The sequence below is a fragment of the Molothrus ater genome, chromosome 23 (assembly GCF_012460135.2).
Source record: "Molothrus ater isolate BHLD 08-10-18 breed brown headed cowbird chromosome 23, BPBGC_Mater_1.1, whole genome shotgun sequence".
Lineage (NCBI taxonomy): Eukaryota > Metazoa > Chordata > Aves > Passeriformes > Icteridae > Molothrus > Molothrus ater.
The window spans coordinates 258,422-284,287 of NC_050500.2; the positions used below are offsets into that span (position 1 = coordinate 258,422).

Consider the following 25,866-nt stretch of genomic DNA (forward strand, 5'->3'; position numbering starts at 1 on the left):
AACCCCGATATCATCTGTCTGGCACCTCCAGGGCAGGTGATTCCGGGAAGAATGGGAATTCTGGCTGGGTTTGCTCAGCCTGCAGCCCTGGGGGCCTCTCCTGCTCTCCCAGCACAGGGAAAAGGGAATTTCCAGGATTTTCCAGGATTTTCCAGCTGTTCCTCCCTCCCTGCCCATGCCCAGTGGCCGTGGAGTCATTGAACTGGAAAAATCAGGGAGAAATCTTTAATTCTCTTCCCTACTCCTTGTCCTGAGTGTTGACCTGCGGACTGGGATGTGGGGTGAGGAATTTTGGGGATTTTGGGGATTTGGGAAGGGCAGATTCCAAAGGGAATCCTTTTCCCAGGGAAATCTGGGAGAAATCTTTAATTCTCTTCCCTGCTCCCTGTCCCGAGTGTTTGGGTGCTGACCAGTGGGACTGGGATGTGGGGTGAGGAATTTGGGGATTGGGGGATTTGGGAAGGGCAGATTCCAAAGGGGAATCCAGGAAAATCAGGGAGCTGCTGATCCCGTGAAAGCAGAAGGAAGGACCGGGAAAACATGGAAAACATGGCATTGTTATGGTTTTTTCCTATGGAATGCTCCCTCAGGGAATCAGGGATTGGAGCTGTGTGGGAAGTGCAGGAATTCTCCCAAAATTCCCATTTTTTTCAGGAGCTGTTTTCTTTTCCTCCCAGGTTTTGATTTCTTTTGTCACTTTGATCTGCAGACCAAGAGCGGGAGGGGATGGGAGGCGAGGGGCGGTCACGGGATATTGGATTCCAAAAAAAAAAAAAACATGGAAAGGGCAAAAAAAATGGGAAAGGAAAAGTGAAAAATGAAAATCTGAGAGGGGACGGAGCAGGGGGGGCCTGTGGGCAATCCCTGGGATATTTTGGGAATTTTTCATTTTGTCCTCAAAAACTGGGACGCGATTCCAGAGCTGGAATTCCACTTTTATCCCTGGCTTGGCTGGGACTGGGAGAGATCCATGGAAAATTCTGGTCCTGGAACTTCCAGAGATTCTGGGTCTGAATTCGGGTGGATTTTGGGGGAATTTGGAGTTTTCTGTGTGGATTTCAGGGGTTTGGAGTTTTCTGGGTCCAAATCCACGCAGATTTTGTCAAGTTTGGAGTTTTCTGGGTGGACTTTGGGGAATTTGGAGTTTTCTGGCTCCAAACCCAGGTGGATTTTGGAGAGAATTTGGAGTTTAGGGAGTTTGGAGTTTTCCGTGTCCAAATCCAGGTGGAATTTGGATTTTCTGTGTGGATTTTGGGGCAGTTTGGAGTTTTCAGTGTGGATTTGAGGCAGTTTGGAGTTCTCTGTGTCCCAATCCAGGTGAATTTTGGGACTCTGGATTCAATCCCTTTCCCTCCCCCCTGCAGGAGCCACTCCCCCGGACAGCCCCAAACCTCGGGAACCACAGATCTGAGCAACTTTTGGGAATCTCCTCCTTTTTTCCATCATTTCCACCAAAACCCGCCAGCCTGGGCACGGAGCCAGGAATGAAATAATCCCAATTTTCTTTGGGAACGGCTCGAATTCCCTGCAGGCGCCACATCCCTGCCCGGGGGTGGGATCCTGCTCGCCTGGCTGGGCTGGAGCCGGGATTTCCCTCTTTTTTCCCCTTTTTATTTCCCTCCTTTTTCCCTCTTTTTCCCTCTTTTCCCCTCCTGTCAATCCCAGGAATTCCCAACGAGTTTTATCTCCCTGGGATTCTTTCAGTGCCTGTCTGGGAGCTTTTCACTTTTCCCAGAATTTTTTCCTGGCTCCCAGTGAAAATTCCCAATTTTTTGGGATCAAACCTGTGGACAGGGAAAGGGATAGGGTGGGAAAAAATAAAAATCCCTCCAAAAACCCCCAGGCTAAACGCCCTTTTCCAAACTTCCAGCTCCTTTTCTCTTTGGAAGGGACGCTGGGGGAGAGCAGAGGCTGCAGATCTTGGAAGGATTAGGGCTGGACTCGGGCTCCAGGAATGTAAATGTGTCTGAAATGTGTCTGGCTCCATCCTGGCTGGAGATTCCTGCCTGGAGCCCAGGCCCAGCCTTTGTTTGCCCACCCTGGCCGGGCTGGGAGCGCCCAGACTGGGACTTGGAGCGGCCAAACTGGGATTTGGGAATGCTCAAATAATTGGGATTTGGGAATGGCCAAACTGGGATTTGGGAGTGGCCAAACTGGGATTTGGGAATGCTCAAATAAATGGGATTTGGGAATGGACAAACTGGGATTTGGGAATGCTCAAATAAATGGGATTTGGGAATGGACAAACTGGGATTTGGAATGGGCCAAACTGGGATCTGGGAATGCTCAAATAAATGGGATTTGGGAATGGCCAAACTGGATTTGGGAGTGGCCAAACTGAAATTTGGGAATGGACAAACTGGGATTTGAAATGGTCAAATAACTGGGATTTGGGAGAGGTTTTGATGCTGTGGAGGAGATTTGGGAACAGCAGGAGGAGTTGGGGGTAAAATTGTGGGGATTTCCTTTTTTTCCTTTTCCCTTTCCCCTTTCCCCCTTTCCCTTTTCCCTCATCAAGCCCAAATATTCAGCATATCAGCACCTTAAAAATTAATTTTTAATTAAAAATCACCTTTTAGGGATGTTTTTTCCCTCAGGTTTTTAACAATTCTCACACCAGGGTAAGGCCGGGATGTGCTCCCAGATCTGCTCCCAAATCCCCCTGTCCTGCAGGAGCGAATCCACACAAAATCCAGGTGTGAACCCCCAAATGTTGACCTGTGTGTGCAAAATCCAGGTGTGAACAACTCCCAAATATTGACCTCTGTGTGCGCAAAATCCAGGTGTGAACAACTCCCAAATATTGACCTCTGTGTGTGTGCAAATCCCAAGTGGAAAAATTCCCCCTGGGGAAGGAGCCAGAGCTCCCAGGGAAGGGAGATGAAGGGATCTGTCAAGTGGAATTCCAGGAGAAGTGGAAACTGCCAGAAATGGAGACTCTGGAATGTGCCTAAAATAAATATTCCCTGCTGGGTGTTTATTTTGTCTGGAGGTTCCTGTTCAGGGCTGCAAATCCCTGCCTTGGGGTTCTCCAGGGAATGAAGGTGGATTTGGGATTTGTCCGCTGCAAATCTTCCCCTCATTCCCTCATTCCCTGCAGGGTGAGGCTGGAATTGTGCTGGGTTGCTGTGGGATCGCTCCTGGAATCCCAAAAGGATTCAGCTGGGATGGAATTCCAGGGTTCCTCCTCCCCTTCCTCAGGGAAGCAGCTGAGAATCATTGGAAAAGTGTCCAGGTGGGATTGAAATCCCTGCCTTGAGATTCTCCAGGGAATCCAGGACTTGACATTGTCCTAAAGTGGATTTTGGGAATTTTCTGCTGCAAATCTTTCCTTCATTTCCCCATTCCCTGCTGGGATGAGGCTGGAATTGTGCTGGGATGCTGTGGGATCACATCCAAGTCCAGCTGCCCCATTTGTTTTCCAGGATTCTCTGCCTGGATAAAAACCCCAAAATTCCCTCAAAAAATCCCGCTTTGGGAGCACAAATAATTGAACATTGCATTAATAATAAATCCCAATATTTGGGTTTATTCCACAAGGCTTTAAGTTTATTCCTTTTCCTTCCCACACCTTTGATTTTCCCAAAGGAATCCCTCTTTCTTTTTGGACGTTTTGTGGGTTTTGGGTTTGTTTGTTTTTTTTTTTTTGGTGGAATTTTGGGGTTTTTAAAGATTTTCTTTCAGATTTTCAGCTCGTTGCTCAGTGCTCCCACCAGGACACATTTCCTGTTTTCCTGGATTTCCTGGATGGAATTCCAAGCTGTTCTCTCCCATCTGGAATCCAGACACCCACAGCAGATGTTCCCACTAATCAGAGCCTTCCAGATGTTCCCACTAATCAGAGCCTTCCAGATGTTCCCAGCCTTGGGATGTTTGTTTTACACAGGCAAAATCCCCAAAATTCCTCTCCAAATCCCAAATCCAAGAAGGAAACGTCATCCCTGGGATTGACTGTGTATTCCTAAGGGATCTTGGAGCCTTTTCCCAATGGATCATGGAGCTTTTTCCTATGGGATCATGGAATGGATCACGGAGCCTTTTCCCAATGGATCCCAGCCCCATTTCCCAACAGATCCCAGCCCCTTTTCCCAGTGCCTGTGAGCTCCCATCCATTCTGGGAAGGCTCCAGGCACAGGAATCCCGGGAATCCCGGGGATCCCAGCCCCATTTCCCAGTTCTGGGAAGGCTCCAGGTGCGGAGCCCCGGCGATCCCAGCCCCAGGAGGGCCCGGGGTGATCCCTGCTCTGCTCCCCATTCCCTGGGAATGCTGAGCCGTTCCCTGGGAATGCTGCTCCCCGTTCCCTGGGAATGCTGCTCCCCGTTCCCTGGGAATGCTGAGCCGTTCCCTGGGAATGCTGAGCCGTTCCCTGGGAATGCTGCTCCCCGTTCCCTGGGAATGCTGAGCCATTCCCTGGGAATGCTGAGCCGTTCCCTGGGAATGCTGTGCTCCCCGTTCCCTGGGAATGCTGAGCCGTTCCCTGGGAATGCTGAGCCCCGTTCCCTGGGAATGCTGAGCCGTTCCCTGGGAATGCTGAGCCCCGTTCCCTGGGAATGCTGAGCCGTTCCCTGGGAATGCTGAGCCCCGTTCCCTGGGAATGCTGAGCCGTTCCCCTGGGAATGCTGAGCCGTTCCCAGCGCGGCGCGGTCGGACGGAGCCCGGCGGGAGCGGCGTCTGCCGCTTGAATTCCCCAATAACAGCTCTGCCCTCCAGCCAGGCTGGAGCCGGCGCCCGCAGCAGCCCCTGGCATGAAAAACTCCTCTGTGCCTGTGACACTGGGGCCTTTGATGGAGCAGCCCGGGACGGCTTCAGCAGCGGGGATTAAATATCCCAAATATCCCAATTAGTGCAGTTCACAATTAGTGACAATTAGCTGGTCCCTCTCCAACATTCCCCAAGTGCCCATCCTTGCAGGAGGAGGGAGGGAGGGAGGCAGCAGCAGGAGGAGGATGCTGAAGAGATTGTTCTGGGGATGATGAGGATGAATGTGAGGTAAAATCCACTTCCCAGCCAGAATCCCCCATCTCAGAGCGATGGAAAATTGGAAAATTGGGATTCTGGCTTGCAAACAGCAAAGGAGAAGAGGCTGGATCTGCATAAATTTGCCCAGCAAAATTCTTTATATTAATATAAAGAATTATCATATATTATCATATCTTATATTATCATATATGATATGATATTATTAATTACAAAGAATTCATTAATTGGTGTTCTATATCCTGCCCAAGCCCCCAAACACAGGATTTTCCCTCTGAATTCCCACTTCTTTGTGGGAATGAGAGGAAAAAAGCTCTGACAGGTAGTGTTGAGTCCCAAAATGTCCAAGGGGATGCACAGGAATGTTAAAATTCTCCCCAGTTCCGGCTGGAAACCCAGGTGGGTTCATGGCTGTGCTCTTGAGGGTCCCAATCCCTGCTGAATTTGGGAATCAAAGGTTGGAAAAGCCCTTTAGGATCCTCAAAACCACCTGGGTGCTGTTGTTCCCCAGGGCAACTACAATAAAATTCTCCTTTCCCTGGATTGTTCTGGATTTGCCCAGAAAATGAAAAAATAGGAAAAAAAATTCCTCCTATTTCCATTTAACCAGGATCCCCCATTCACAAGCAGGGCAGGATGTGAATTCCCAGCAATGCAGGGTGATCCCAAGAATGCCTTAAGGAGAATTTCATCCCAATTTCTATCCTGAATTTTGTATTTTCCTCGCCTTCCCTTTCCTGCTCTGCAAAGCCAGAGAGGGGAACGGGCAAAGCTGTGGAAAAATGTTGGATTTAAAGCGTTAAAAAAGGAGAGGGGGGAAAAAAACCCCAAAATTTCTGGCTTTTAAATCAACCTCAGCGTTGCTGATGCAGTTGTTTACGAGCCGCTGTTCCAGCCCATTTCACGGACCAAAGCCAAGGGAAATGAGCTGTTTGATGTCTGCAAAGGCATGGAAAAGCCATGGAAAAGCTCCCATGGAAAGGGAAGCGCTGGGATAAACACTCCCTGATTGCAGGGAAGGGCTGTGGGGAACCAGGAATCATTCAAGGAACGGGGGCATTTTCCTGGAATGTTCATCCCTATGGGGAATATCCTGAGCTGGGAGGATCCATGGGATCAGAGTCCAAGCCTTATCCCTGCCCAGGACACCCCAAAGTCCCACCTGGGAGCGTTGGCCCTGCGTGCTCCCCATGAGGGAAACCAGGGATAATTCAAGGAATGGGGACACTGGGACACCCAGAATCATGGAATTAGGGAATAGCCTGAGCTTGGGAATCAATCCCTCTCCAAATTTTCTAATCCAGGTTTATTTTCTCTTCATCCAGGTGATGCCTGAGGTCCCACCTGGAGCCACTGCCAGGATCAGGAGATGCTGACTCCACTCAGGAATTCCTTTTCCAGCTCCTGGCCCGGGCTCTGGTTATTCCCTGCCTCCTTCCTGGCAGGAATTGCAGGTTTTTAAATTCCCTCTTGGAATTCAAAAAGTCATTTTCCTCCTTAATTCCTCCTTTTCCCCCTCAGTCCTTCCCCTGAGGTGCCCCCAGGAAAAACCAGGCCAGGCCAGGCCCGCTATCCCGCACCTTGCAATATTTATGGATTTCCTTGGAGACAGAGCTCTTTGGGAGCCTGCAGCTCAGGTTTTAGGGTTTATTTCGGTGTCTCCAGCCCTACTGTCTGAGCCTGAAAATAGCAACCGAGGCTGATCTTATCAGCAGCTCTTGGAGACTCCAATTATCTCCTCCCTCGGCTCCTCCGCAGAAATCGGATCCTGGTTATTGTTTTCTGATCCCACTCCCTGTCCTCAAAAACCTCCCAGCCACAGTCCAGGAGCTTTCCAGGAGCCAGGCTGCAATTTTATAAAGTGGGAGATAAGCAGAATTCCCAAAATCCAGCCAGGCCTGCACCCCAAAGCCTTGGGCCCAATGTTCCGAGGGAGAAACTGAGGCAAGAATTCCATTTTATCAGCTCTTCCTGATAAATTCCCTGGGAATTATGGATCCACAGCACCAGGTCAGGATTTGGGAAGTCTGTCCTTGGATATGGAGTGGGAGATGCCAGCAATCCTGACTCCAATTAACTGCAATTCCCTAAATCCAGCCAGGCCTGCACCCCAAAGCCTTTGGAGCAGTGCCTGAGAGGAACGATTTCCTCCCAATGTTCTGAGGGAGAAACTGAGGCAAAAAATTAATTTTAGCAGCTCTTCCCACTAAATTCCCTTGGAACAATGGATTTATGGCACCAGGCTGGGATTTGGGAAGTTTGTCCTTGGATATGGAGCCAGAGACTCCAAGATTCTGCTCTTCCCTAAATCCAGGCAGGCCTGCATCCCAAAACCTTGGGCCCAATGTTCTGAGGGAGAAACTGAGGCAAAAATTCCATTTTAGCAGGTCTTACTGCCCAATTTCTTTGGAATTATGGATTTATGGCATCAGGCTGGATTTGGATCACCATCCCAAAAACCCCTGGATGTGGCACTTGGGGACACGGTTTAGTGGTGGATGCTTGGATTTGTATCTTGGAAGGTTTTTCCTGGATTTTTAATTCCAAGATTCCAAGGAGCAGCTGAGTCACCCCCATCCCACAACAACCCCAAAATTTCCTCCTAGCCAGGAATCCCTATGGAATTAAAGGGAATGATAAAGAAAAGCAGGATAATTCAAATTTTTCGAAGTTGTTGTGCACAGCACCTCAAATTGGGAAAATCCTGAAGATTCTCCCAATGTTTTCCACAGCGGGATTTGGGAAGGGACGGCAGGATCTGCAGAGCTCTGGACTCCGAGGAGCTGCAAATCCCAGCAGGGAAAAAATCACCCAGGAAACTGCAAAAAACCTCCAAAATTAATCCCAGTCTGGGATTTCAGTTTAGCAAAGCCATGGATTCACCCTGGATCCAGCCCAGCACATTCCCAAGGGTGAGCAGGACACTCATTTTTGTGGGATCAGGGCATGGAAAGAAGGAGAAATAATTACCCAAGATAAGATCAGAAGGATTGGCCCCAAATTCCAGCTCCTAGCACCTCAAGCATCAGGATTTTGGCAGATCCAGATCCAGAATCCTGGCTCGAGTCCTTCCCTAAAATCAACACTAAAGTAAATATTTGGAATTGTCCTGGCCAGCAGCAGCTCTGGATAAACGTTTTCTCCGGTGGTTTGTGCTGTGATGATTCCAAGCCCCTGGCACCACCCCAAACCCATCGATCACCGGCGGCAATGACGACGTTTTCCTTTCCTTCAAAAATCAGAATTGTTCCTTTTCCAGCCTTTTTTGTTCCTCGTGGATCTTGTGCTCTGTGGGAGCTGCAGAGTGGAAAGCAAGCAGGGCTCACATTCCTGGGATTTTGGCCGTCAGGGGAAGCGGGGGACGATGGGGACCACCAGAAGGGCAATGGTGCTTTCCCACCAGGAGAGGTTCCTTGCCAGCTTCCCGGACATTCCTTGGCACCCCCAGGGCTCCTTGGCTCCGTGGGATCGTGGATTTCTGAGTTTTCCTAAAAACTTGGGTGGTGCCCAGGTTATTCCTCCTTTTTTCCATGTTTTCCACGATCAGAGGTTCTTCAGCCTCATTCCCAACTTTTTGGGGACATCTTGGTGGTGGCCCTGGCATCTCCAGAGCCCTTTGGATCTGTGGGATCATGGATTTCTGAGGTTTCCTAAAAACTTGGAGCAGTGTCCAGATTTTTCCATATTTTTCCACTTTTCCCCACCTTTTTCCATGTTTTTCCATGAGGAGATGTTCCTCAAATAAAAGAAAATTCTAATTTTCCCCTTAATTCCAGCATCTAATCCAGGTGAATTTTCCTGTTGAAAAGAGGAATCAGCTCCCAATCCCACAAAAAGTCCCCTGGGAAACTCCTGGAGTGTGAATAAATTTTTAATAATTTTTAATAAGAATTTTTAATTTAAATCAGGGTTTTTAATCACCCCAAAAACTGGAGCAGGGGTCCCACATGAACAGGTTTGGGAATTAAAATCCTTTGGAAATTCCTTTGGAAAATGAAATTTCCCAGCTCAAATCCATGGAATTTTCAGCAGAGGAAACACCAAAAATTCCTGATTAAAAGGGGACACGGGGACTGGGATTTTGGGTTGAGTTGTTCCTTTAAAAAAATCCAGGAATGGTTTTCATTATTTTAATTAAATGTCAATAATTTTATTAATTTTCCTGTATTTTAGGGACCTTTTCAAATGTTTCTCTTTAGCTTTCCACATCAATTTTCCATGGATTCCATGGAAAAACACGGTGCCTCCATCCTCAGTAATTCCCCCATCCATAATTCCATTTTTTTAGTGGAAAACTCCCTTCCTTTTTCCCCCGATTGTTTTATGTTAAAAATCAGGGCCCACCACCCGATTTTAGTCACAAACCTCTGGTTTTAAATGAATTCCTTGTTTGTTTTACGGAATTCACACTTCCAAAGGCTTGGAGGGACCTCTAGCGACTGCCTGGGACAGGCGGCAAAATCCGGGAATAAATCCCAAAGGGTCCCTTGGCTTCAACAGCAAAACCCCAAAGTTATCCCAAATCATTTATGGGGGAAAATCAGTTTCTTTTCATGGCTGAGGGAAGTCTGAGCTGTTTGAGGGCGGAATGTTTGAAATTTGGAGGAGAATTGATTTAAAAAATCTTGGAATGCTGAGGATTAAAGATTCCAAGGAAATCAAGGGGGGGAAGTTTCTTTTAAAATAATTTGGCCTCATCCTCACCTGATTTTGCTTCCCAGGTGGAGTTTTCCAGGGAAAATAAAGGGGAAAGGTGGATAAAATAATGGGAAAATTGATGTTATTCTGGGAATAAATGGATTTATCTGGTATCTTCCTGAGAAAAAGGGTCAGATGGATAAAATAATAGGAAAATCTATCTTTTGATGGGAATAAATTGATTTATTTGTAATTTCCAGGGGAAAAAAGGCTGAGTGGGATAAAATAATGAGAAAATAGAAGTTATGACGGGGATAAATGGATTTATTTGTAATTTTCCTGGGACAAAGGGTAAAGGTGGATAAAATAACGGGAAAATGGATGTTATTCTGGGAATAAATTGATTTATTTGTATTTTTTTTCTGGGAAAATAAAGAGAATACAGTGGCAAGAATTATAAATAAATATAATTATAAATAAATATTCACATTACAGGTAATTTATCACGACACAGACAACACTGATGAACCTCAGATGGCAAATGGATGTTTAAAAAACTGGGAGTTGCTGACATCCTGGAAAATTCCTGCTTTGGAATAGGGTATGTGGGGGAAAAATACTCCTTGGTAATCCCTATGCATGCATTATAATAATAATTATAACTATTAGAATAATAATTATAATAATTGAGTTCAACATGCTAAAATAATTGAGTTTTTGCAGGATTTTAGTTTTGTTTTAGGAAAAAAAGCCTTGAAAAATTCAAAATAAAAAATCTTCTGAAGATTTTTGATCTTCAGTAAATAATTAATTAAAACAAGAATAACAAAAAAATAAAATTCCAATGGAACTGATCCCTTTGGTATTCCTAATTCCTAAAATTCCTAATTTTGCTAAGCAACAAGAAAGAGAAATTGGCACTTTTTTTATTTTCAATTTTTCTGTGCCATTTGTCTCTTGCAGCCAGAGCTGGGAAGGAGGGAATGGAATGGGAATGAAAGTGCAGAGTGCAACAAACGCAAACAAACCAAAAAAACCTCACAAAAAGACGTTTAAGAAATGCAATTTTACATTTCCAAAGTAAAAAGTGCCCACGCTGCAGGGCTGCAGCTGGCACAGGGCGCTGGGGCAGTTCTGGAGCAGCTGCCCCTGGAAAATGTGGGAATTCCAGGTCTGGAGATAAAGAAATCGTGCCCCAGGCCTGTGTGAGGCAGGAAAGCCCCCAGTTCCGGACGTGTCACTGGTAATGAATTCAATTTCTGTGCCTCTAAAGGAATTTGTGGGGAGGAGGAGGGAATTCCCCCGGCTCTGAGCACCTCAATGTGATTTTTCAGTGTGCTGGAAAGAGAAATCAAAGTTCTCCAAATTCAGTTTTTGGGGTGGGGGGAACCTTTTTCTCTTGACTACACAAATTTCACTTTTATACCTTAAATCCCCACCCTGGGGCAAATGGTTTTTGAACTCCTACTGATCGATTTTTGCTCATTTGTATTAAAAATAAACCTAAATTTGGAGCAGCCAGGGAGTTCTTGAGTGAGTGTTGGAGGGACATGAGCTCAAAACAACACCTGGAGGCTTTGCAAAGCCAAAAAATCTTCTCCCAAAATAAGCATAAATTGAATTTCTGCCAAACTCAGCAGTCGGGTGATTTCTGCACGTTGCCTTTCAGAGAGCAGACTGAAGGGTTCCATTCTCTGCTCTCCCTGCAGCTGTCCCAGGAAAAGCCGATCCCTGTTCCCACCCTCTGGAATCCTCTGCTCCCACTCTGGGCTCTTCCCTCCTTGCCCAACTGGCCTTTCCTTGCCAAGGAATAAACAGCAGCCTCATTTTAGCCTTATCAGCACCAAAACTTAGCGTGACCTTTAGCAAACCAACCTCAGAATCTGATCCAACTTTTCATTCCAGTTCTCTCCCCCCTTTTCTCTACTTTTTGTGTTTTGACACCTTTTATTTGCCTTTAATCCTGGCATCTGACCTTTTGCTGTGCTTTCTGGCACTTGTTTTGTTTTATTTTTTAAGCATCTTTAACCATGCCACGTCAGCAGCTCTCAGGGAGTGTCAGGGTGACAGAATGAGTCGTGCAAAATCTTTCTAAGAGTAATTAACCCCTGAGTCCAATTAACTGCAATTCCCTAAATCCAGCCAGGCCTGCATCCCAAAGCCTTTGGGATCGGTGCCTGAGGGGAATCATTTGTTCCCAATGTTCTGAGGGAGAAACTGAGGCAATAATTCAATTTTATCAGCTCTTCCCACTCAGTTCTGCTGGAATTATGGATCCACAGCACCGGGCTGGGATTTGGGAGGTCTGTCCTTGGATATGGAGTGGGAGATTCCAGGATTCTGCTCTTCCCTACATCCAGCCATGCCTGCATCCCAAAGCCTTGGGCCCAATGTTCTGAGAGAGAAACTGAGGCAAGAATTCCATTTTCATGGGATTCTCCCCGCGTAACAGCAACCAGAGTCCACCATCCCGAGGCTTCTTCCCGAGGCCTTCAGGGGATGCCGTCCTTCCTCTGGCAGCACTGCGAGGGAGGCACTCCCCAGTCGTACATGTAGGAAAGCCTGAGCTTCACCTCCTCCTTACACAGCTTCCCTTCCTTGGCCAGCGTCTGGTGCTTCTCCAGCATGTCCTCGATGCTCTGCTTGTGAGTCACGATGTATTTGTTGCTGCAGCCGCGCGATTTGTACTCGGTGTCGAAGCGGGGGTCGTGCACTCTCTTCACGTCGATGGGCGCCAGCCACACGCCCAGGGACACGTCCTCGCTCTGCCACAGGTTCAGGTAGTCCCTGCTGAGGCGCAGGTAGCGCACCAGGTCGGCGGAGATCACGTAGCCGCCGCCCAGCGCGTAGGGCAGGTAATAATCGCACAGCAGCCAGGCGCTCTCCTTCCACTTCCCCCCGGATTTCACCCGCCCGCGGCCCGAGAAGAAGCCCCAGTAGAGGCGCCGCGGCTCCTTGGCCCTCAGCTCCTCCACCAGCACGTCCAAGCGCACGAAGGTGTCGTCGTCCGCCTTGAGGGCGAACTGGAAGTCCAGGTGCGCGTCCAGCCACACGTAGGTGGCCAGCACCTTGGCCGTGAGGTTCTCGTAGGAGTCGCGCAGCTCGGGCAGCAGCAGCAGGTCGCGGTGGGCGGCTCTGCTCCAGCTCCAGGCTCCGCAGCTCCTCGGCGCTCAGCCCCGCCGTGCCCACCACGAAGCGGCTCCAGACGTGGCCGTGAGGCGCCTGCCGCGCCGCGGCCATCCAGGTGCTGCGGATGATGCTGCGCCGCTCGCTGTACTTGGGGCCGCTCATCACCACCACGGCCACGAAGGCGCTGCCCTCGGGGCCGGCCGGGGGCGCGGCGCGGGCCCCCCAGCCGGGCTGGCTGTGTGGGAGCGCGGGGGGCGCGGGCAGCGGGCGCAGCCCCTCGGAGGTGCACTTGGCGAGATAGAGCAGGACGGCGGCGCAGAGCGAGAGCCCGCCGAGCCCCAGCGCGGTGCGGTGCCGGCTCAGCCGCCGCAGCGCCTTCATGGCCGCGGGGCCCCTCACGGCGGCAGCGCCGCCACGCCCGCCCCGTTTAGGCGGGAACGGCGGTACGGCCGCCGGGAGGGGACAAGTTTTCTGCGGGAGCGCTCACGGAGTGCCGCTGCCGCGCTGCGGTGGCTTCATGGCTCTTCCGCGCTTTCCGCCTTCTTCTCGGGGAAGCGGCGGTTCCGTCCCTGCTCCTGCCGCGGCTCCGGTGGTTCTCGCACCGGGGCAAGGGGCGGGAAGAAGGGCGGAGGCCGCAGCGCCTGACGCTGTGGCCGCCATCTTTGAGTAGGGCATGTGAGGCCGAGGAGGCGCCATCTTGGGTTTGGGCACTGTGCCTTGGCCGTGCCTTCTTCATGGAATCATGGAACGGGAAAAGGTTGGGATGGGCTCAAAGCCCATCCAGTGCCACCCCCCGCCATGGGCAGGGACACCTTCCACTATCCCAGGTTGCTCCAAGCCTCAGCATTGAGCATTTCCAGGGATAGGCAGTCACAGCTGGGGCAGGGGTTTGCATTAGATTCTATTTAAGGTCCCTAACCCAAACCATTTCATAATTCAAAGAAAACGGCCACACACACAGAGGCAGGAAGCAGGCGGAGATCAACACGTTAACAACCGAGATAATGACAGGACCGCCCGGAAAACGCCCCTTTGCCCCTCACTCTGCCGGAAATGGCGGCTGCCCTCACCTAAGATGGCGGCTGCGCCTTCCCGCCGCGCGGCGCAGTGAGGAAATTTCCGCCTCCATCCCGCCTCCCTCGGGCCTGGCAACGCCGGGCTCCGTCAGGGGCCGTGAGGGCCTCAGCGGCGGCCGGGCTCGGGCTGAGCCTCCCCGCGGCCGGCACGGCGCTCGGGGCAGCGGCCGCTCCCTGCCCAGCGCCTCCCGGTGAGTGCGGGCGGCTCCTCCCGCAGCCCCGCGGGGATCGTGGAGGGCTCCGAGGGGCTCTGGGGGCTCTGACGGCTTTGGGGGGGTTTGGGTTCATTGGTGCGTTCTCTGTTAGATTTGGGATTATTTTTCCTTGGAATTGAGCGGGATGGCCCCTGTGGGTCACTTCCACAGGGGGGACACTCGGATTTTATGGCTCTGTGACAGCTCCTCCCCGCCGCTGTTTCCTGGGTGTTTCCAGCTCCGCTTTCTCTTGGATCTGCTCCTATTAATTACATAAATTTATTAATTAACAGGCCCTTTTAATGTCTGACATCAAAAACTCCTCTATTTTTGTGTAGGTTCCTCTGAATTTATTCTTGTGTGTATATATACAAGTATCTATATATACATTTGTGTATATATACTTTAATATATATACGTATATATTGAAGTATACATATAAACATATGTATAGGTATACATATATATGTATGTATATGAATAAATTATGTGCATATGTTTGTATGTATATAAATAACTTATGTGCTTATGTGTATATAAATAAGTTATGCACATATAATTATATGTATGTAAGTTATTAATAATTTGCATAGGTTATTTTAATTTTTATATGTTCATTAATGACCTCTTTCTTCAGAGTTTAACTTGGTTTTTCTCCTTTTTTCCTTTTAGTTCATTTAACCCACAGTGACCTTTTGCTTCAGTTTAATTTGTTTTTTCTCCTTTTTTTCTTTTAGACCCCACAGTGATTTCAGCAGCCAGTAAATAATAAAGAAGGAAAAAAAACCCCCATAAAAATGATGTCAAGACAAGCTTTCCTGTGCAGCTTGGGCTCTCTGTACTTATCCCTCCTGTTCATCTTCCTCCTGATGGACGTTTATGCCAGGCCTGCCAACCACTCTGTGCTGAAGGAGCGGGCAGGGGAGGCCCGGGAGGAGAACGAGATCCTGCCCCCCGACCACCTGAACGGCGTCAAGATGGAGCTGGACGGGCACCTGAACAAGGAGTTCCACCAGGAGGTGTTCCTGGGCAAGGAGCGCGAGGAGTTCGAGGAGGACTCGCAGCCCCGCAGGAACAGGAGGAAGCTCGTGGGCATCTTCTCCAAGTGAGTCACGGCTGCTTGGGCTGCAGTCAGGTGCACCCAGCTCCAGGCCCTCACAAGGCTCATTTAGTAATGTATGATAGAAATAAACCCTTGGTTTGGGAAGGCAGGAGCCTCCCCTGAAACGGAGAAAACGAACCCCCTCATGTCATGGACATGCTTTATGAAAAATCCTTTTGTTAGGATGTTTTCTCCTGAGAAGCTGAGAGGCCTCAGAAATGAAATATAAACAATAATTATAAATGTGCTGCTGTGGAATGCAACAGGTGCATCTTGGATTGGTCTCATGTGGTTGTTTTTAATTAATGGCCAATCACAGTCCAGCTGGCTCGGACTCTGGTCAGTCACAAGATTTTATTATCATTCCTTTCTATTCCTTGCAAGCCTTCTGATGAAAATTTTCTTCTATTCTTTTAGTATAGTTTTAATATACTATATAAAATTATATATAGTTTTATATAGTATATTCTTATATATTATATATATATAAAATAATTATATTATATATAAAATTATATATAATAATAGATATATAAAATTATACATATATTACTCTAGTATATATAGTAAAATATAAAAATTATTTTATTTTTATAGAATATATTTTTTCTTTTAATATAATATATATCATAAAATAATAAATCAGCCTTCTGAAGCATGGAGTCAAGATTCTGATCTCTTCCCTCATTCTGGGACCCCTGAGAACACCAACACCCCCCCTGAATTGCTATAAATTTTAAATTAAGGGGCTCTCAGGTAACAAAAATTTATGGGAGCAGGAAATAACAGGGAAGAAAATAAAAGGATAAAATAAACAATGCAGGAAACTAAAACAACACTGACAGGGTCAGAACACAACCTGCCACCCTCTGCCACCTCAAAATAAGGATGGACAGAAGCAAAAAAACCTGCCTGGGCAATTTTCTAGAAAAAGAAGAGAGGAAAGAAACCAATCACTGTTGGGAGGAAAGGAAGAGAACAAAGAAAGCAATCACTGTTGGGAGGAAAGGAAGAGAAAACAAACCAATCACTGTTGGGAGGAAAGGAAGAGAACAAAGAAACCAATCACTGTTGGGAGGAAAGGAAGAGAGGACACAAACCAATCACTGTTGGGAGGAAAGGAAGAGGACAAAGACAAACCAATCACTGTTGGGAGGAATAGAAGAGAATAAAGAAACCAATCACTGTTGGGAGGAAAGGAAGAGAGGACACAAACCAATCACTGTTGGGAGGAAAGGAAGAGAAGACACAAACCAGTCACTGTTGGGAGGTGTTTACCAGGGGCAGCACCTGGGGCCTCTTGCCCCTGCTTTGGTTTTTGGTTTTTCTCTCTAAAATATTTGTTATTTTGCCTTGGTTAGAACCTTTCTGTTTCTAACACTCCAAAGGTGGCTGAGCTGCCCTGGTGTGAAGGAAACCTCCAGGAGCTTGGGAGACCTGGAGGAGCAGGAGGAGGAGGAGGAGGAGGAGGAGGAGGAGCAGGAGGAGGAGGCTCCTGTCCTGTAATGGCCACAGATTGAATCAGCAGTGAAACGATCCCCAGCCACATCCCAGAGCAGCACAACTCAGCACAATGGAATAAGAATTGTTTGTCTTTCCTCAGCTTCCAGGGAGAAAACTCCTGGGCAAAGGGGTTTTATCCAGAGAATGTGAATGCCCCAGGGCAGAAAGAGGAGAAAGGGCCAAAAAACCCCACAAAATTGGGAATTTTGGTGGGTTTGAACTTGGGAGGTTTAATAGCTCAAAACTGGAAATTTGAATTAATGTTTAAAAATCGGGAATTTAAATGAGTAGCTTCAAAATTAAGAGTTTGAATAGTTCCAAATTGAAAAGTTGAATTAGTGCTGTAAACTTGGGAATTTAAATGAGTAGCTTCGAAATCAGGGATTTTAATAGTTCTAAATTGGAAATTTGAATGAATATTTATTGAAATTGGGAATTTTAATGTTTCAAAATTGGGGGTTTAAATTAATATTTTCAAAATTAGGGATTTTAATTGATATGTCAAACATGGAAATTGGAATTAATATTTCAAAATTGGAGATTTCAATTCACATTTTAAATTTGATAATTTTAATATTTAAAATGGGGAAACTGAATTCACATTTTTGAAATTGGATATTTTAACTCACATTTCAAAATTGGGAATGTGAACATTTCAAACTTGGAATTTTTCATTAATATTTTCACAATTCCGCGGTTTTGGCTTTGTCTCAGCCCTTTCAAACACCAGGTGGCAGAGTTGGCTTTATTTGCATCTTTGAATGAAAACGCCTCCAATGAACACCACAAGGGGGATAAACTCTCAAAGCTTTATTTGGTGCCAACTCGCCAGGAACAAAGACATTTCATTAAAGTAATTATTGAATAAATAATAAATAAATGATAAAAGCATCCCCCTGGTAGAAATTGTGATATTGAAACTCCCTAAACCCGCATTTTTGGGGGTTGTTTATCTCTTTTTTCACATTTAGTTGACATTTCAAGGCAAATCATATCTTGAATAATTCAAGTTTCAATCAAAACAACTCAGTGATGGCAGCAGATAAAGGCCAGAGGCAAACTGGGGCTTTGAAACTCTGGTTTTTCTCTGAGTTTTGAAAAAAATGTTTTTGAGGAGCTTTAAATAGAATTTGAAATGGTAACAAAATAAAATCTGATTTTTAGTGACATTTTGAATTACAGAGAGTGGGTTGGAGATGCTTTAAATAGAATTTGGAATGGTAACAAAATAAAATCTGATTTTTAGTGATACTTTGAATATTTATTTCATGCTCAAAAAATAGAACCCTTCAGAAATTTTGATTTATTTTTGGTTTTGAACTGTAATTTTTAAATTAATTTCTTCATGAATTAAGGATTGATCAGATTGGGTTTTCCTGATAATTTCAATCAGGAAAATTGAATTCTGCAGCTCTGAATCCAAGAAATTCCAGAAAACTCGTGGAGAACAAAGAGATGTGCAATGGTCAAAAATAAAAATTCAGTGAAATGTGAAAAAAGGGCTTGGAAAGAGAAATTGAGAGAGAATTCAAGGTCTGGAAGCAAATTTTTCCAATTCTGAATTTGGAGTGACCCAAAATTCCATCAGGAATGATTTGTGGGAAAAATTCCCTGAAAAACATGATTTAATTAAAGAAAATTCACTGAGCAATAACCTAAATCTTGCTAAATTAACTTAAATTAATGAAATTATTTACTTCAATTCTGAACTAAAGGCTGAACTTTCACTTGTTTCTCACAGAGTCAAAAATATTCATTTTTCTGTGAATTTTTGCTGAATAAACCAATTTATAAACGAAAACCCAGCCAGAGCTTCCCCTGCTGAGCTCTAAACTGAAATCCTGTTTATTTTCCTCCCTAGGGTGGATATAAATAACGATAAAAAGATCAGTGCCAAGGAAATGCAACGCTGGATCATGGAGAAAACAGATGAGCACTTCCAGGAGGCTGTGGAGGAGAACAAAATGCACTTCAGGGCTGTGGATCCTGATGGGGATGGTAACATCCACACTTTGTCCTCAAAAAATCACTTTTAAAGTCAGTTCTGGCATCTAGAATTTAGTTTTGAGATCAAATTTAGGTCTGGAATCTCAGATTTGGATTTTTGTGGGAAAGGATGTGCTGCAGGCAGCTCTTTATTTCATAAATGAATTTTTAAAAAAGAATAAATTGAATTTTTCACCAAATTTTATGGCTAAAAAACCCCAAAAATGAATCAGGTGGCAGCTTTCATGTTGTCATTCCTAAAATTCAGTGTGGGGTTGTGGTGTTGGACTAAAACACTTGAAAATTTGCTGATTTTGAAAGCATGCAATCCAAAATTCCTCCTTTCAGATGAAATGTTCTCAATTCCAGGTCACGTTTCTTGGGATGAATATAAAATTAAATTCTTGGCAAGCAAAGGCTTCAATGAAAAGGAAATTGCAGAGAAAATCAAAAACAACGAGGAGTTGAAAATAGATGAAGAAAGTAAGTGCAGAACTGGGGTTTTGGTATTAAAACCTGGGGGTGAGAATGGGAATGGGAGGGAAATGTTTGGGTGGTTCTGCTTGAGGAGGAGTTAAACAATAAACCAAAATTTCTGCAGTTTTTAATGCAAAATGTGCTGTGAAAATGAGACTTTTTTTGAGGAATCTTCCTGTTTTCCCCTTAAATAATAAAAAAAAATCAAATCTGCTTTTTTTCCACCTGAAATTTGGTGTGAAAATGACATTTTTTAGAGGAATCTTCTTGGTTTTCCCTTAAAGAAATATTTAAATTTATTCTAAAATCCCCACAAAAATTGAAGCCAAAAGACACAAATCCTTCATTAATCCTAACCAGAATCTGCCATGAAAGTTGCAACTTTTAATGGCAATCTCCCCATTTCCCCCCTGAAATAAATTTGGATTTACTTGACAATCCCCCCAAAGATTGAACTCAAAGGACACAAATCCCCCATTGTTCCTGACCAGAATCTGCCATGCACTTGCAGTTTTTAGGAGGAATTTTCCTGTTTTTCCCCTCCAAGCAACATCTCAGTTTCCTGTAAAATCCCCCTGCCCCTTTCCCTTTCCCTGCAGGGCTGAGTCATCTCCAGATTGCTTTGGTGACATTTTCCAGTGTGCAGAAACGCCTGAGGTGCAGAAAAAAGGAGCTGAGAATGTGCAGGGAAATCACCTGGGGCTGGTTCCAGGAAGCCCAGAGCTGCTGAGTCAGCCCCGAGGCTGCACCTGAGCCCCAGAATCTTCTGGAGGAAAATCAAATTATTCATCCTCCACTTCCTCAGGGGGTTTTCTCCTCCTCCAAGCACCCTAAAAGTGATTTTTGGTTTCTTTTATTTTAAATCAAAAGCACCTGAGGGTGTGGAGTTTAAGGCACTTTCTGCAGAAATTTGGATTTCAGGCTAAAATTGTGTTTTAATTAATTGATGGATATTGGCAGATAATTGGATTGTGGGATGAAATGAAGGAATTCCATGGGCTTTTGGTGCTGATTTTTCTGTTCATACACTCCTAATTCAACTTTTCTTGCAGCAAAAATATGGAATATTGTGATAAAAATCTGCAGGGTTTAAGCTTAAAAAACGTCATTGATGAAACAACTGAGAGCTTGAAAGGAAGGGGTTGTGACAGATTAAATCCTAAAAATGGATTGGGACAACTGAAATCCTAAAAATTGTGACAATTTAAATCCTAAAAATGGATCATGATAATTGGAGTCTTAAAAATGGGTTGGTACAATGGAAAACCTAAAAGTGGATTGGGACAACTGAAATTTCTAAAACTTGGTTGTGCCAAATCCTAAAAGTGGATGGGGGCAATTGCAGCCTTTGGGATGAATTGTGCCAAATCCTAAAATGGATGGGGGCAATTGCAGCCTTTGGGATGAATTGTGCCAACTGAAATCCTTCAAAGTGATTGTCCCAGATCTTAAAAATGGATGGGAGCAATTCTAGCACTTGGGATGAACTGAAATCCCCCAAAGTGATTGTGCCAAATCCCACAAACGGTTGGGGGCAATTTCAGCGTTTGGGATGAAATGTGCGAAATCCCAAAAATGGATGGGGGCAGTTGCAGCCTTTGGGATGAGCTGTGATCCCAAAGGTGCAGGTGCAGGTTTGGGATGAGCTGCAGTCCCAAAGGTGCAGGTGCAGGGTTTGGGATGAGCTGTGATCCCAAAGGTGCAGGTGCAGGTTTGGGATGAGCTGCGATCCCAAATGTGCAGGTGCAGGTTTGGGATGAGCTGTGATCCCAAATGTGCAGGTGCAGGTTTGGGATGAGCTGTGATCCCAAAGGTGCAGGTGCAGGTTTGGGATGAGCTGCAGTCCCAGACATGTGGGTGCAGGTTTGGGATGAGCTGTGATCCCAGAGGTGCAGGTTTGGGATGAGCTGTGATCCCAAAGGTGCAGGTTTGGGATGAGCTGTGATCCCAGAGGTGCAGGTGCAGGTTTGGGATGAGCTGCGATCCCAGAGGTGCAGGTGCAGGTTTGGGATGAGCTGTGATCCCAGAGGTGCAGGTTTGGGATGAGCTGTGATCCCAAAGGTGCAGGTGCAGGTTTGGGATGAGCTGCAGTCCCAAAGGTGCAGGTTTGGGATGAGCTGTGATCCCAAAGGTGCAGGTTTGGGATGAGCTGCAGTCCCAAAGGTGCAGGTTTGGGATGAGCTGTGATCCCAGAGGTGCAGGTGCAGGTTTGGGATGAGCTGCAGTCCCAGGGGTGCAGGTTTGGGATGAGCTGTGATCCCAGAGGTGCAGGTGCAGGTTCGGGATGAGCTGTGATCCCAGAGGTGCAGGTTTGGGATGAGCTGTGATCCCAGAGGTGCAGGTTTGGGATGAGCTGCAGTCCCAAAGGTGCAGGTTTGGGATGAGCTGTGATCCCAGAGGTGCAGGTTTGGGATGAGCTGCAGTCCCAAAGGTGCAGGTTTGGGATGAGCTGTGATCCCAGAGGTGCAGGTGCAGGTTTGGGATGAGCTGCAGTCCCAGGGGTGCAGGTTTGGGATGAGCTGTGATCCCAGAGGTGCAGGTGCAGGTTTGGGATGAGCTGTGATCCCAAAGGTGCAGGTTTGGGATGAGCTGCAGTCCCAAAGGTGCAGGTTCGGGATGAGCCCTCGGACGCCATCCCAGCCCCGCGGTGCCGTTGCAGCGCAGGAAGTGCTGGACAACCTGAAGGATCGCTGGTACCAGGCGGACAATCCCCCCCCGGACCTGCTGCTGAGCGAGCAGGAGTTCCTGTCCTTCCTGCACCCCGAGCACAGCCGCGGCATGCTGCACTTCATGGTGCAGGAGATCGTCCGCGACCTCGGTAAGATGGGCTGGCCTGGGAATTCTGTCCATGAATTCCATGGATTCCCATTTGTATTTGGATATTTGGGGCATGCTGCACTTCATGGTGCAGGAGATCGTCCGCGACCTCGGTAAGATGGGGTTTCCTGGGAATTCTGTCCATGAATTCCATGGATTCCCATTTGTATTTGGGTATTTGGGGCATGCTGCACTTCATGGTGCAGGAGATCGTCCGCGACCTCGGTAAGATGGGCTGGCCTGGGAATTCTGTCCATGAATTCCATGGATTCTCATTTTTTATGTGGATTTTGGGATGGAATAGTCTGGTGGAGTTCATGAATTCCTATTTTATGGTAGATATTTGGGGCATGTTGCACTTCATGGTGCAGGAGATCATCAGTTTTCTGGGACCCTACAATTTTCTGGGAATTGTATCCATGGATTCCTGTTTTTATGTGTATTTCGGGAAGGTTTTGCATGGAATAGTCTGGTGGAGTTCCATGGATTCCCATTTGTCTGTGGGTATTGGGAGGGGTTTGGTTTTTTCACAGCTCAGTAGGAAATACCCATTTTCATGGGAATGAAATGAAGGTATTTTAATTTTTTGTGGGTTTTGACGGGAATGAAGCGAATCTGTTGTAACGTGTGTGCTTTTCCCAGATCAGGACGGGGATAAGAAGCTGACCCTGTCAGAGTTCATCTCCCTGCCCGTGGGCACGGTGGAGAACCAGCAGGCTCAGGACATCGACGATGACTGGGTGAGGGACCGGAGGAAGGAGTTCCAGGAGGTCATCGACGCCAACCACGACGGCATCGTCACCATGGAGGAGCTGGAGGTGAGTCCTCGTCCTTTGCCAGCCAATTATTCCAAAACACGGCTTTAAAAACATCACAAATTCACTTTCAGCTCATTTTTAATTAAAAATTTGAGTATTTCCGTTTAATTTTAATTTCGTGTTAATTGCATTTTAGTTTCATGTGAGTTTCATTTTAAAATAATCTGTGGGAACGGCCAAACAAAGCAGGGAAAAATGAGAGAATTTAGGTCCTGAAAATTGATAATCCTTCATTTTTAACAGGAATTTTTTCCCGAGTTTAATTTGCAGCCCAAAATCCAGAAATTTTTCATTGAATGACCCACAGAAATCTCCAATTTTTTTGGTAGCAGCCTAGAAACCAGGAAAGCCCCCATGAAACGCTTGTTACAGACCTTGTCCCGGCTTTGGGCCGGGGTAGGAGTTGTTGGGGCTGTGGGAGCAGCCCGGGCCGTGCTCAGCTGTGCCGTGCTGGGTTGTGCCATGCTCAGCTGTGCCGTGCTGGGTTGTGCCGTGCTGGGTTGTGCCGTGCTGGGTTGTGCCGTGCTGGGTTGTGCCATGCTCAGCTTTGCCATGCTCAGCTTTGCCGTGCTGGGCTGTGCCGTGCTGGGCTGTGCCGTGCTCAGCTTTGCCGTGCTGGGCTGTGCCGTGCTGGGCTGTGCCGTGCTCAGCTTTGCCGTGCTCGGCTGTGCCGTGCTCGGCTGTGCCGTGCTCAGCTTTGCCGTGCTCGGTTGTGCCGTGCTCAGCTTTGCTGTGCTCGGTTGTGCCGTGCTCGGCTGTGCCGTGCTCAGCTGTGCCGTGCTGGGTTGTGCCGTGCTCAGCTGTGCCGTGCTCAGCTTTGCCGTGCTCAGCTGTGCCGTGCTGGTTGTGCCGTGCTCAGCTTTGCCATGCTCGGCTGTGCCGTGCTCGGCTGTGCCATGCTCAGCTTTGCCGTGCTCGGCTGTGCCGTGCTCGGCTGTGCCGTGCTCAGGCCGTTTTGCCGCGGTGTTTCAGGAGTACATGGACCCCATGAACGAGCACAACGCGCTGAACGAGGCGCGGCAGATGATCGCCGTGGCCGACGAGAACCAGAACCACCACCTGGAGCTGGAGGAGATCCTCAAGTACAGCGAGTACTTCACGGGCAGCAAACTCATGGATTACGCCCGCAACGTCCACGAGGAGTTCTGAGCTCCCTCCTCCCCCTTTCCAGAACTTTCTGTTCCACTCCCAACCCCCCCCCCCCGCAAAAAAAATCCCAGGGAAAAAGGATTCAGCCGAGCAGCGGGAATTGGTGGTCGCGGATTCCCGATTTTCCGTCCGTCCCCGCTCCTTGGAGAGGATTTTCCTGCTGGAAAAATGGTGGGAATTCCTGGATTCAGGTAGTTCTGCTCCTTGGTTTGGGGGTGTTGAAGCCAGCTGGAATTTTGGGTGGGAGGATCTTGGAATATTCCCTGGTTTCCTTCAGCTGCTGATGCAGGGGATCCCAAATAAAGGTTGGATTTTGGGAAGGGAACATTCCCAAATGTGATTCCAAGGAATGTTTGTCCTCCACACCCAGTTCCATTTGGGAGGCTCCTGAAATACTTGTTTCCCTCAGCTGCTGATGCAGGGGATCCCAAATATAGGTTGGATTTTGGGAATTTTGGTGGTTCCAAGGAATGTTTGACCTCCTGGGAATATCCACACTCAATTCCAGTGTTTTTCTCAGCTTCCTGAAGAGTTGTTGGGAATTTAATGGAATTTTTTCAGGGAGCTGTGGGGAAGAATTTATTTAAAATGTTACAGAAAACCTTTTCGGAATTAATTTTAAAAAATAAAATAACATTAATTAAGATTAAATTAATATTAAAATGACATTGTTTTGTTGACATCTGCACTGGGAATGGGAGATCATGGCTTTAAAATATCAGATTTTAGTCCAAAATCAAACAATTGGGAAGGTTTTTTTGGAATTTAAGCTGTTGGACAGAGCAGTGGGAGTTCCCATGGAGTTTGATGGCTGCTTAATTAATATTCACTGCTAAAATTAATGAGCTCTATGCTAATTAATGCTGTTAATGAGCTGCTGATGATGATTTGGGGGAAATTCCAGGCTTTGGGTGAGCTCTTTCCCAAATAAAATAGATTTTTTTCCCTCTGCTTCCATCTTTCCTGGGAAAAACCCCTCTTTGGGAAAGAATTCCTGAAAATCTGAGATGTTTTATTTGATTAAATTTATTCATAATATAATGTAAATACAGTAATTGCTGTCCCTCTTTCCCTTTTCCTGCTCTTTATTTGATGTTTTTATTAAATTCCTTGGATAAAAGATTTTATATCCTTTTTATTTTGATTTTCCATTAAATATTTCTCTCCGTGCTTTGGAAATTCTGCTGCTTTTAAGGTTTGTCAGGGCGAGGTGGGAAATAAGAGGAATAAATTCCATGGATAATCTCTGATAAAATAAGTTTAAACACAAAAATTCCAGTAAAATCATAATTTATTCTACTGATAATTGTACTTTATCTATGAAGAGATTTTGCCAATACCATCCTAATTTAATTTTGGGACAACATGAGCATGGAATCTCTAATTCCCAGTATTTTCTGGAGTCGGTGAAGGTAAAGCTGCAATTCCAGGCAGCTGGAACACCTAAAATTGAGATCCTGGATCCCATTCTAATAGGCTGGAAAATGAAATTCCTTAATTCCCACTATTTTGTTGATTCAGTGATGCTAGGGAGCTCTCCTAGAACTTAACTGAGCTCCTGGCTCCAACTCCAGCAGTCTGGAAAACGAAATTTCCCAATTCCCGCTATTCCGCCGCCTCAGCCGGGGCATTCCCACAGCGCTCCTCCGTCCCTGCATTTCCAGCCATTCCCATTACCCTCCCTTGAGGGCTCCTTTTACCCCTTAAACCCTTCTCAAGCTCAGCATTTCCTTTTCCTGCCGAAAAACCCCAAACCGGGAGCGGGAAGGGGCGTGGAGAAAAGCGGGAATTTCCCTCAAATGTCCCCGCCCGGAGCCGTTCTCGCTCGCGGGCCTCTCACAGCGCCCTGAGGGAAGAGAAGCTGTGAGGAAAAAGGCGCCGTGAGGGGAAAGGCACCGTGAGGGGAACGGAGCCGTGAGGGGAGCCAAGCTGTGAGGGGAAAGGCGCCGTGAAGGGAAAGGCACCGTGAGGGGAAAAGCGCCGTGAGGAGGAAAAAGGC

At 46.8% G+C, this 25,866-nt stretch overlaps 2 protein-coding genes across 2 annotated transcripts; one reads left to right on the forward strand and one right to left on the reverse strand.

The window, feature by feature from the left end:
* Window positions 1-10,723: 10,723 nt before the first annotated feature.
* On the reverse strand, window positions 10,724-13,314 carry LOC118695058 (beta-1,3-galactosyltransferase 6-like). The gene is given in 2 exon segments (XM_036396446.2): window positions 10,724-12,744; window positions 12,746-13,314. Coding segments are annotated over 2 exon segments (1,017 nt in total). The 5' UTR covers window positions 13,127-13,314; the 3' UTR covers window positions 10,724-12,108.
* Window positions 13,315-13,858: 544 nt separating this feature from the next.
* Window positions 13,859-25,046, forward strand: LOC118694968 (45 kDa calcium-binding protein). The gene is made up of 7 exons (XM_036396325.2): window positions 13,859-14,012; window positions 14,753-15,120; window positions 18,482-18,618; window positions 18,976-19,089; window positions 21,743-21,901; window positions 22,543-22,718; window positions 23,691-25,046. Exons 2-7 carry the CDS (start codon window positions 14,813-14,815, stop codon window positions 23,865-23,867), a joined length of 1,071 nt encoding a protein of 356 aa, XP_036252218.1. The 5' UTR covers window positions 13,859-14,012; window positions 14,753-14,812; the 3' UTR covers window positions 23,868-25,046.
* The last annotated feature ends 820 nt before the right edge of the window (window positions 25,047-25,866 follow it).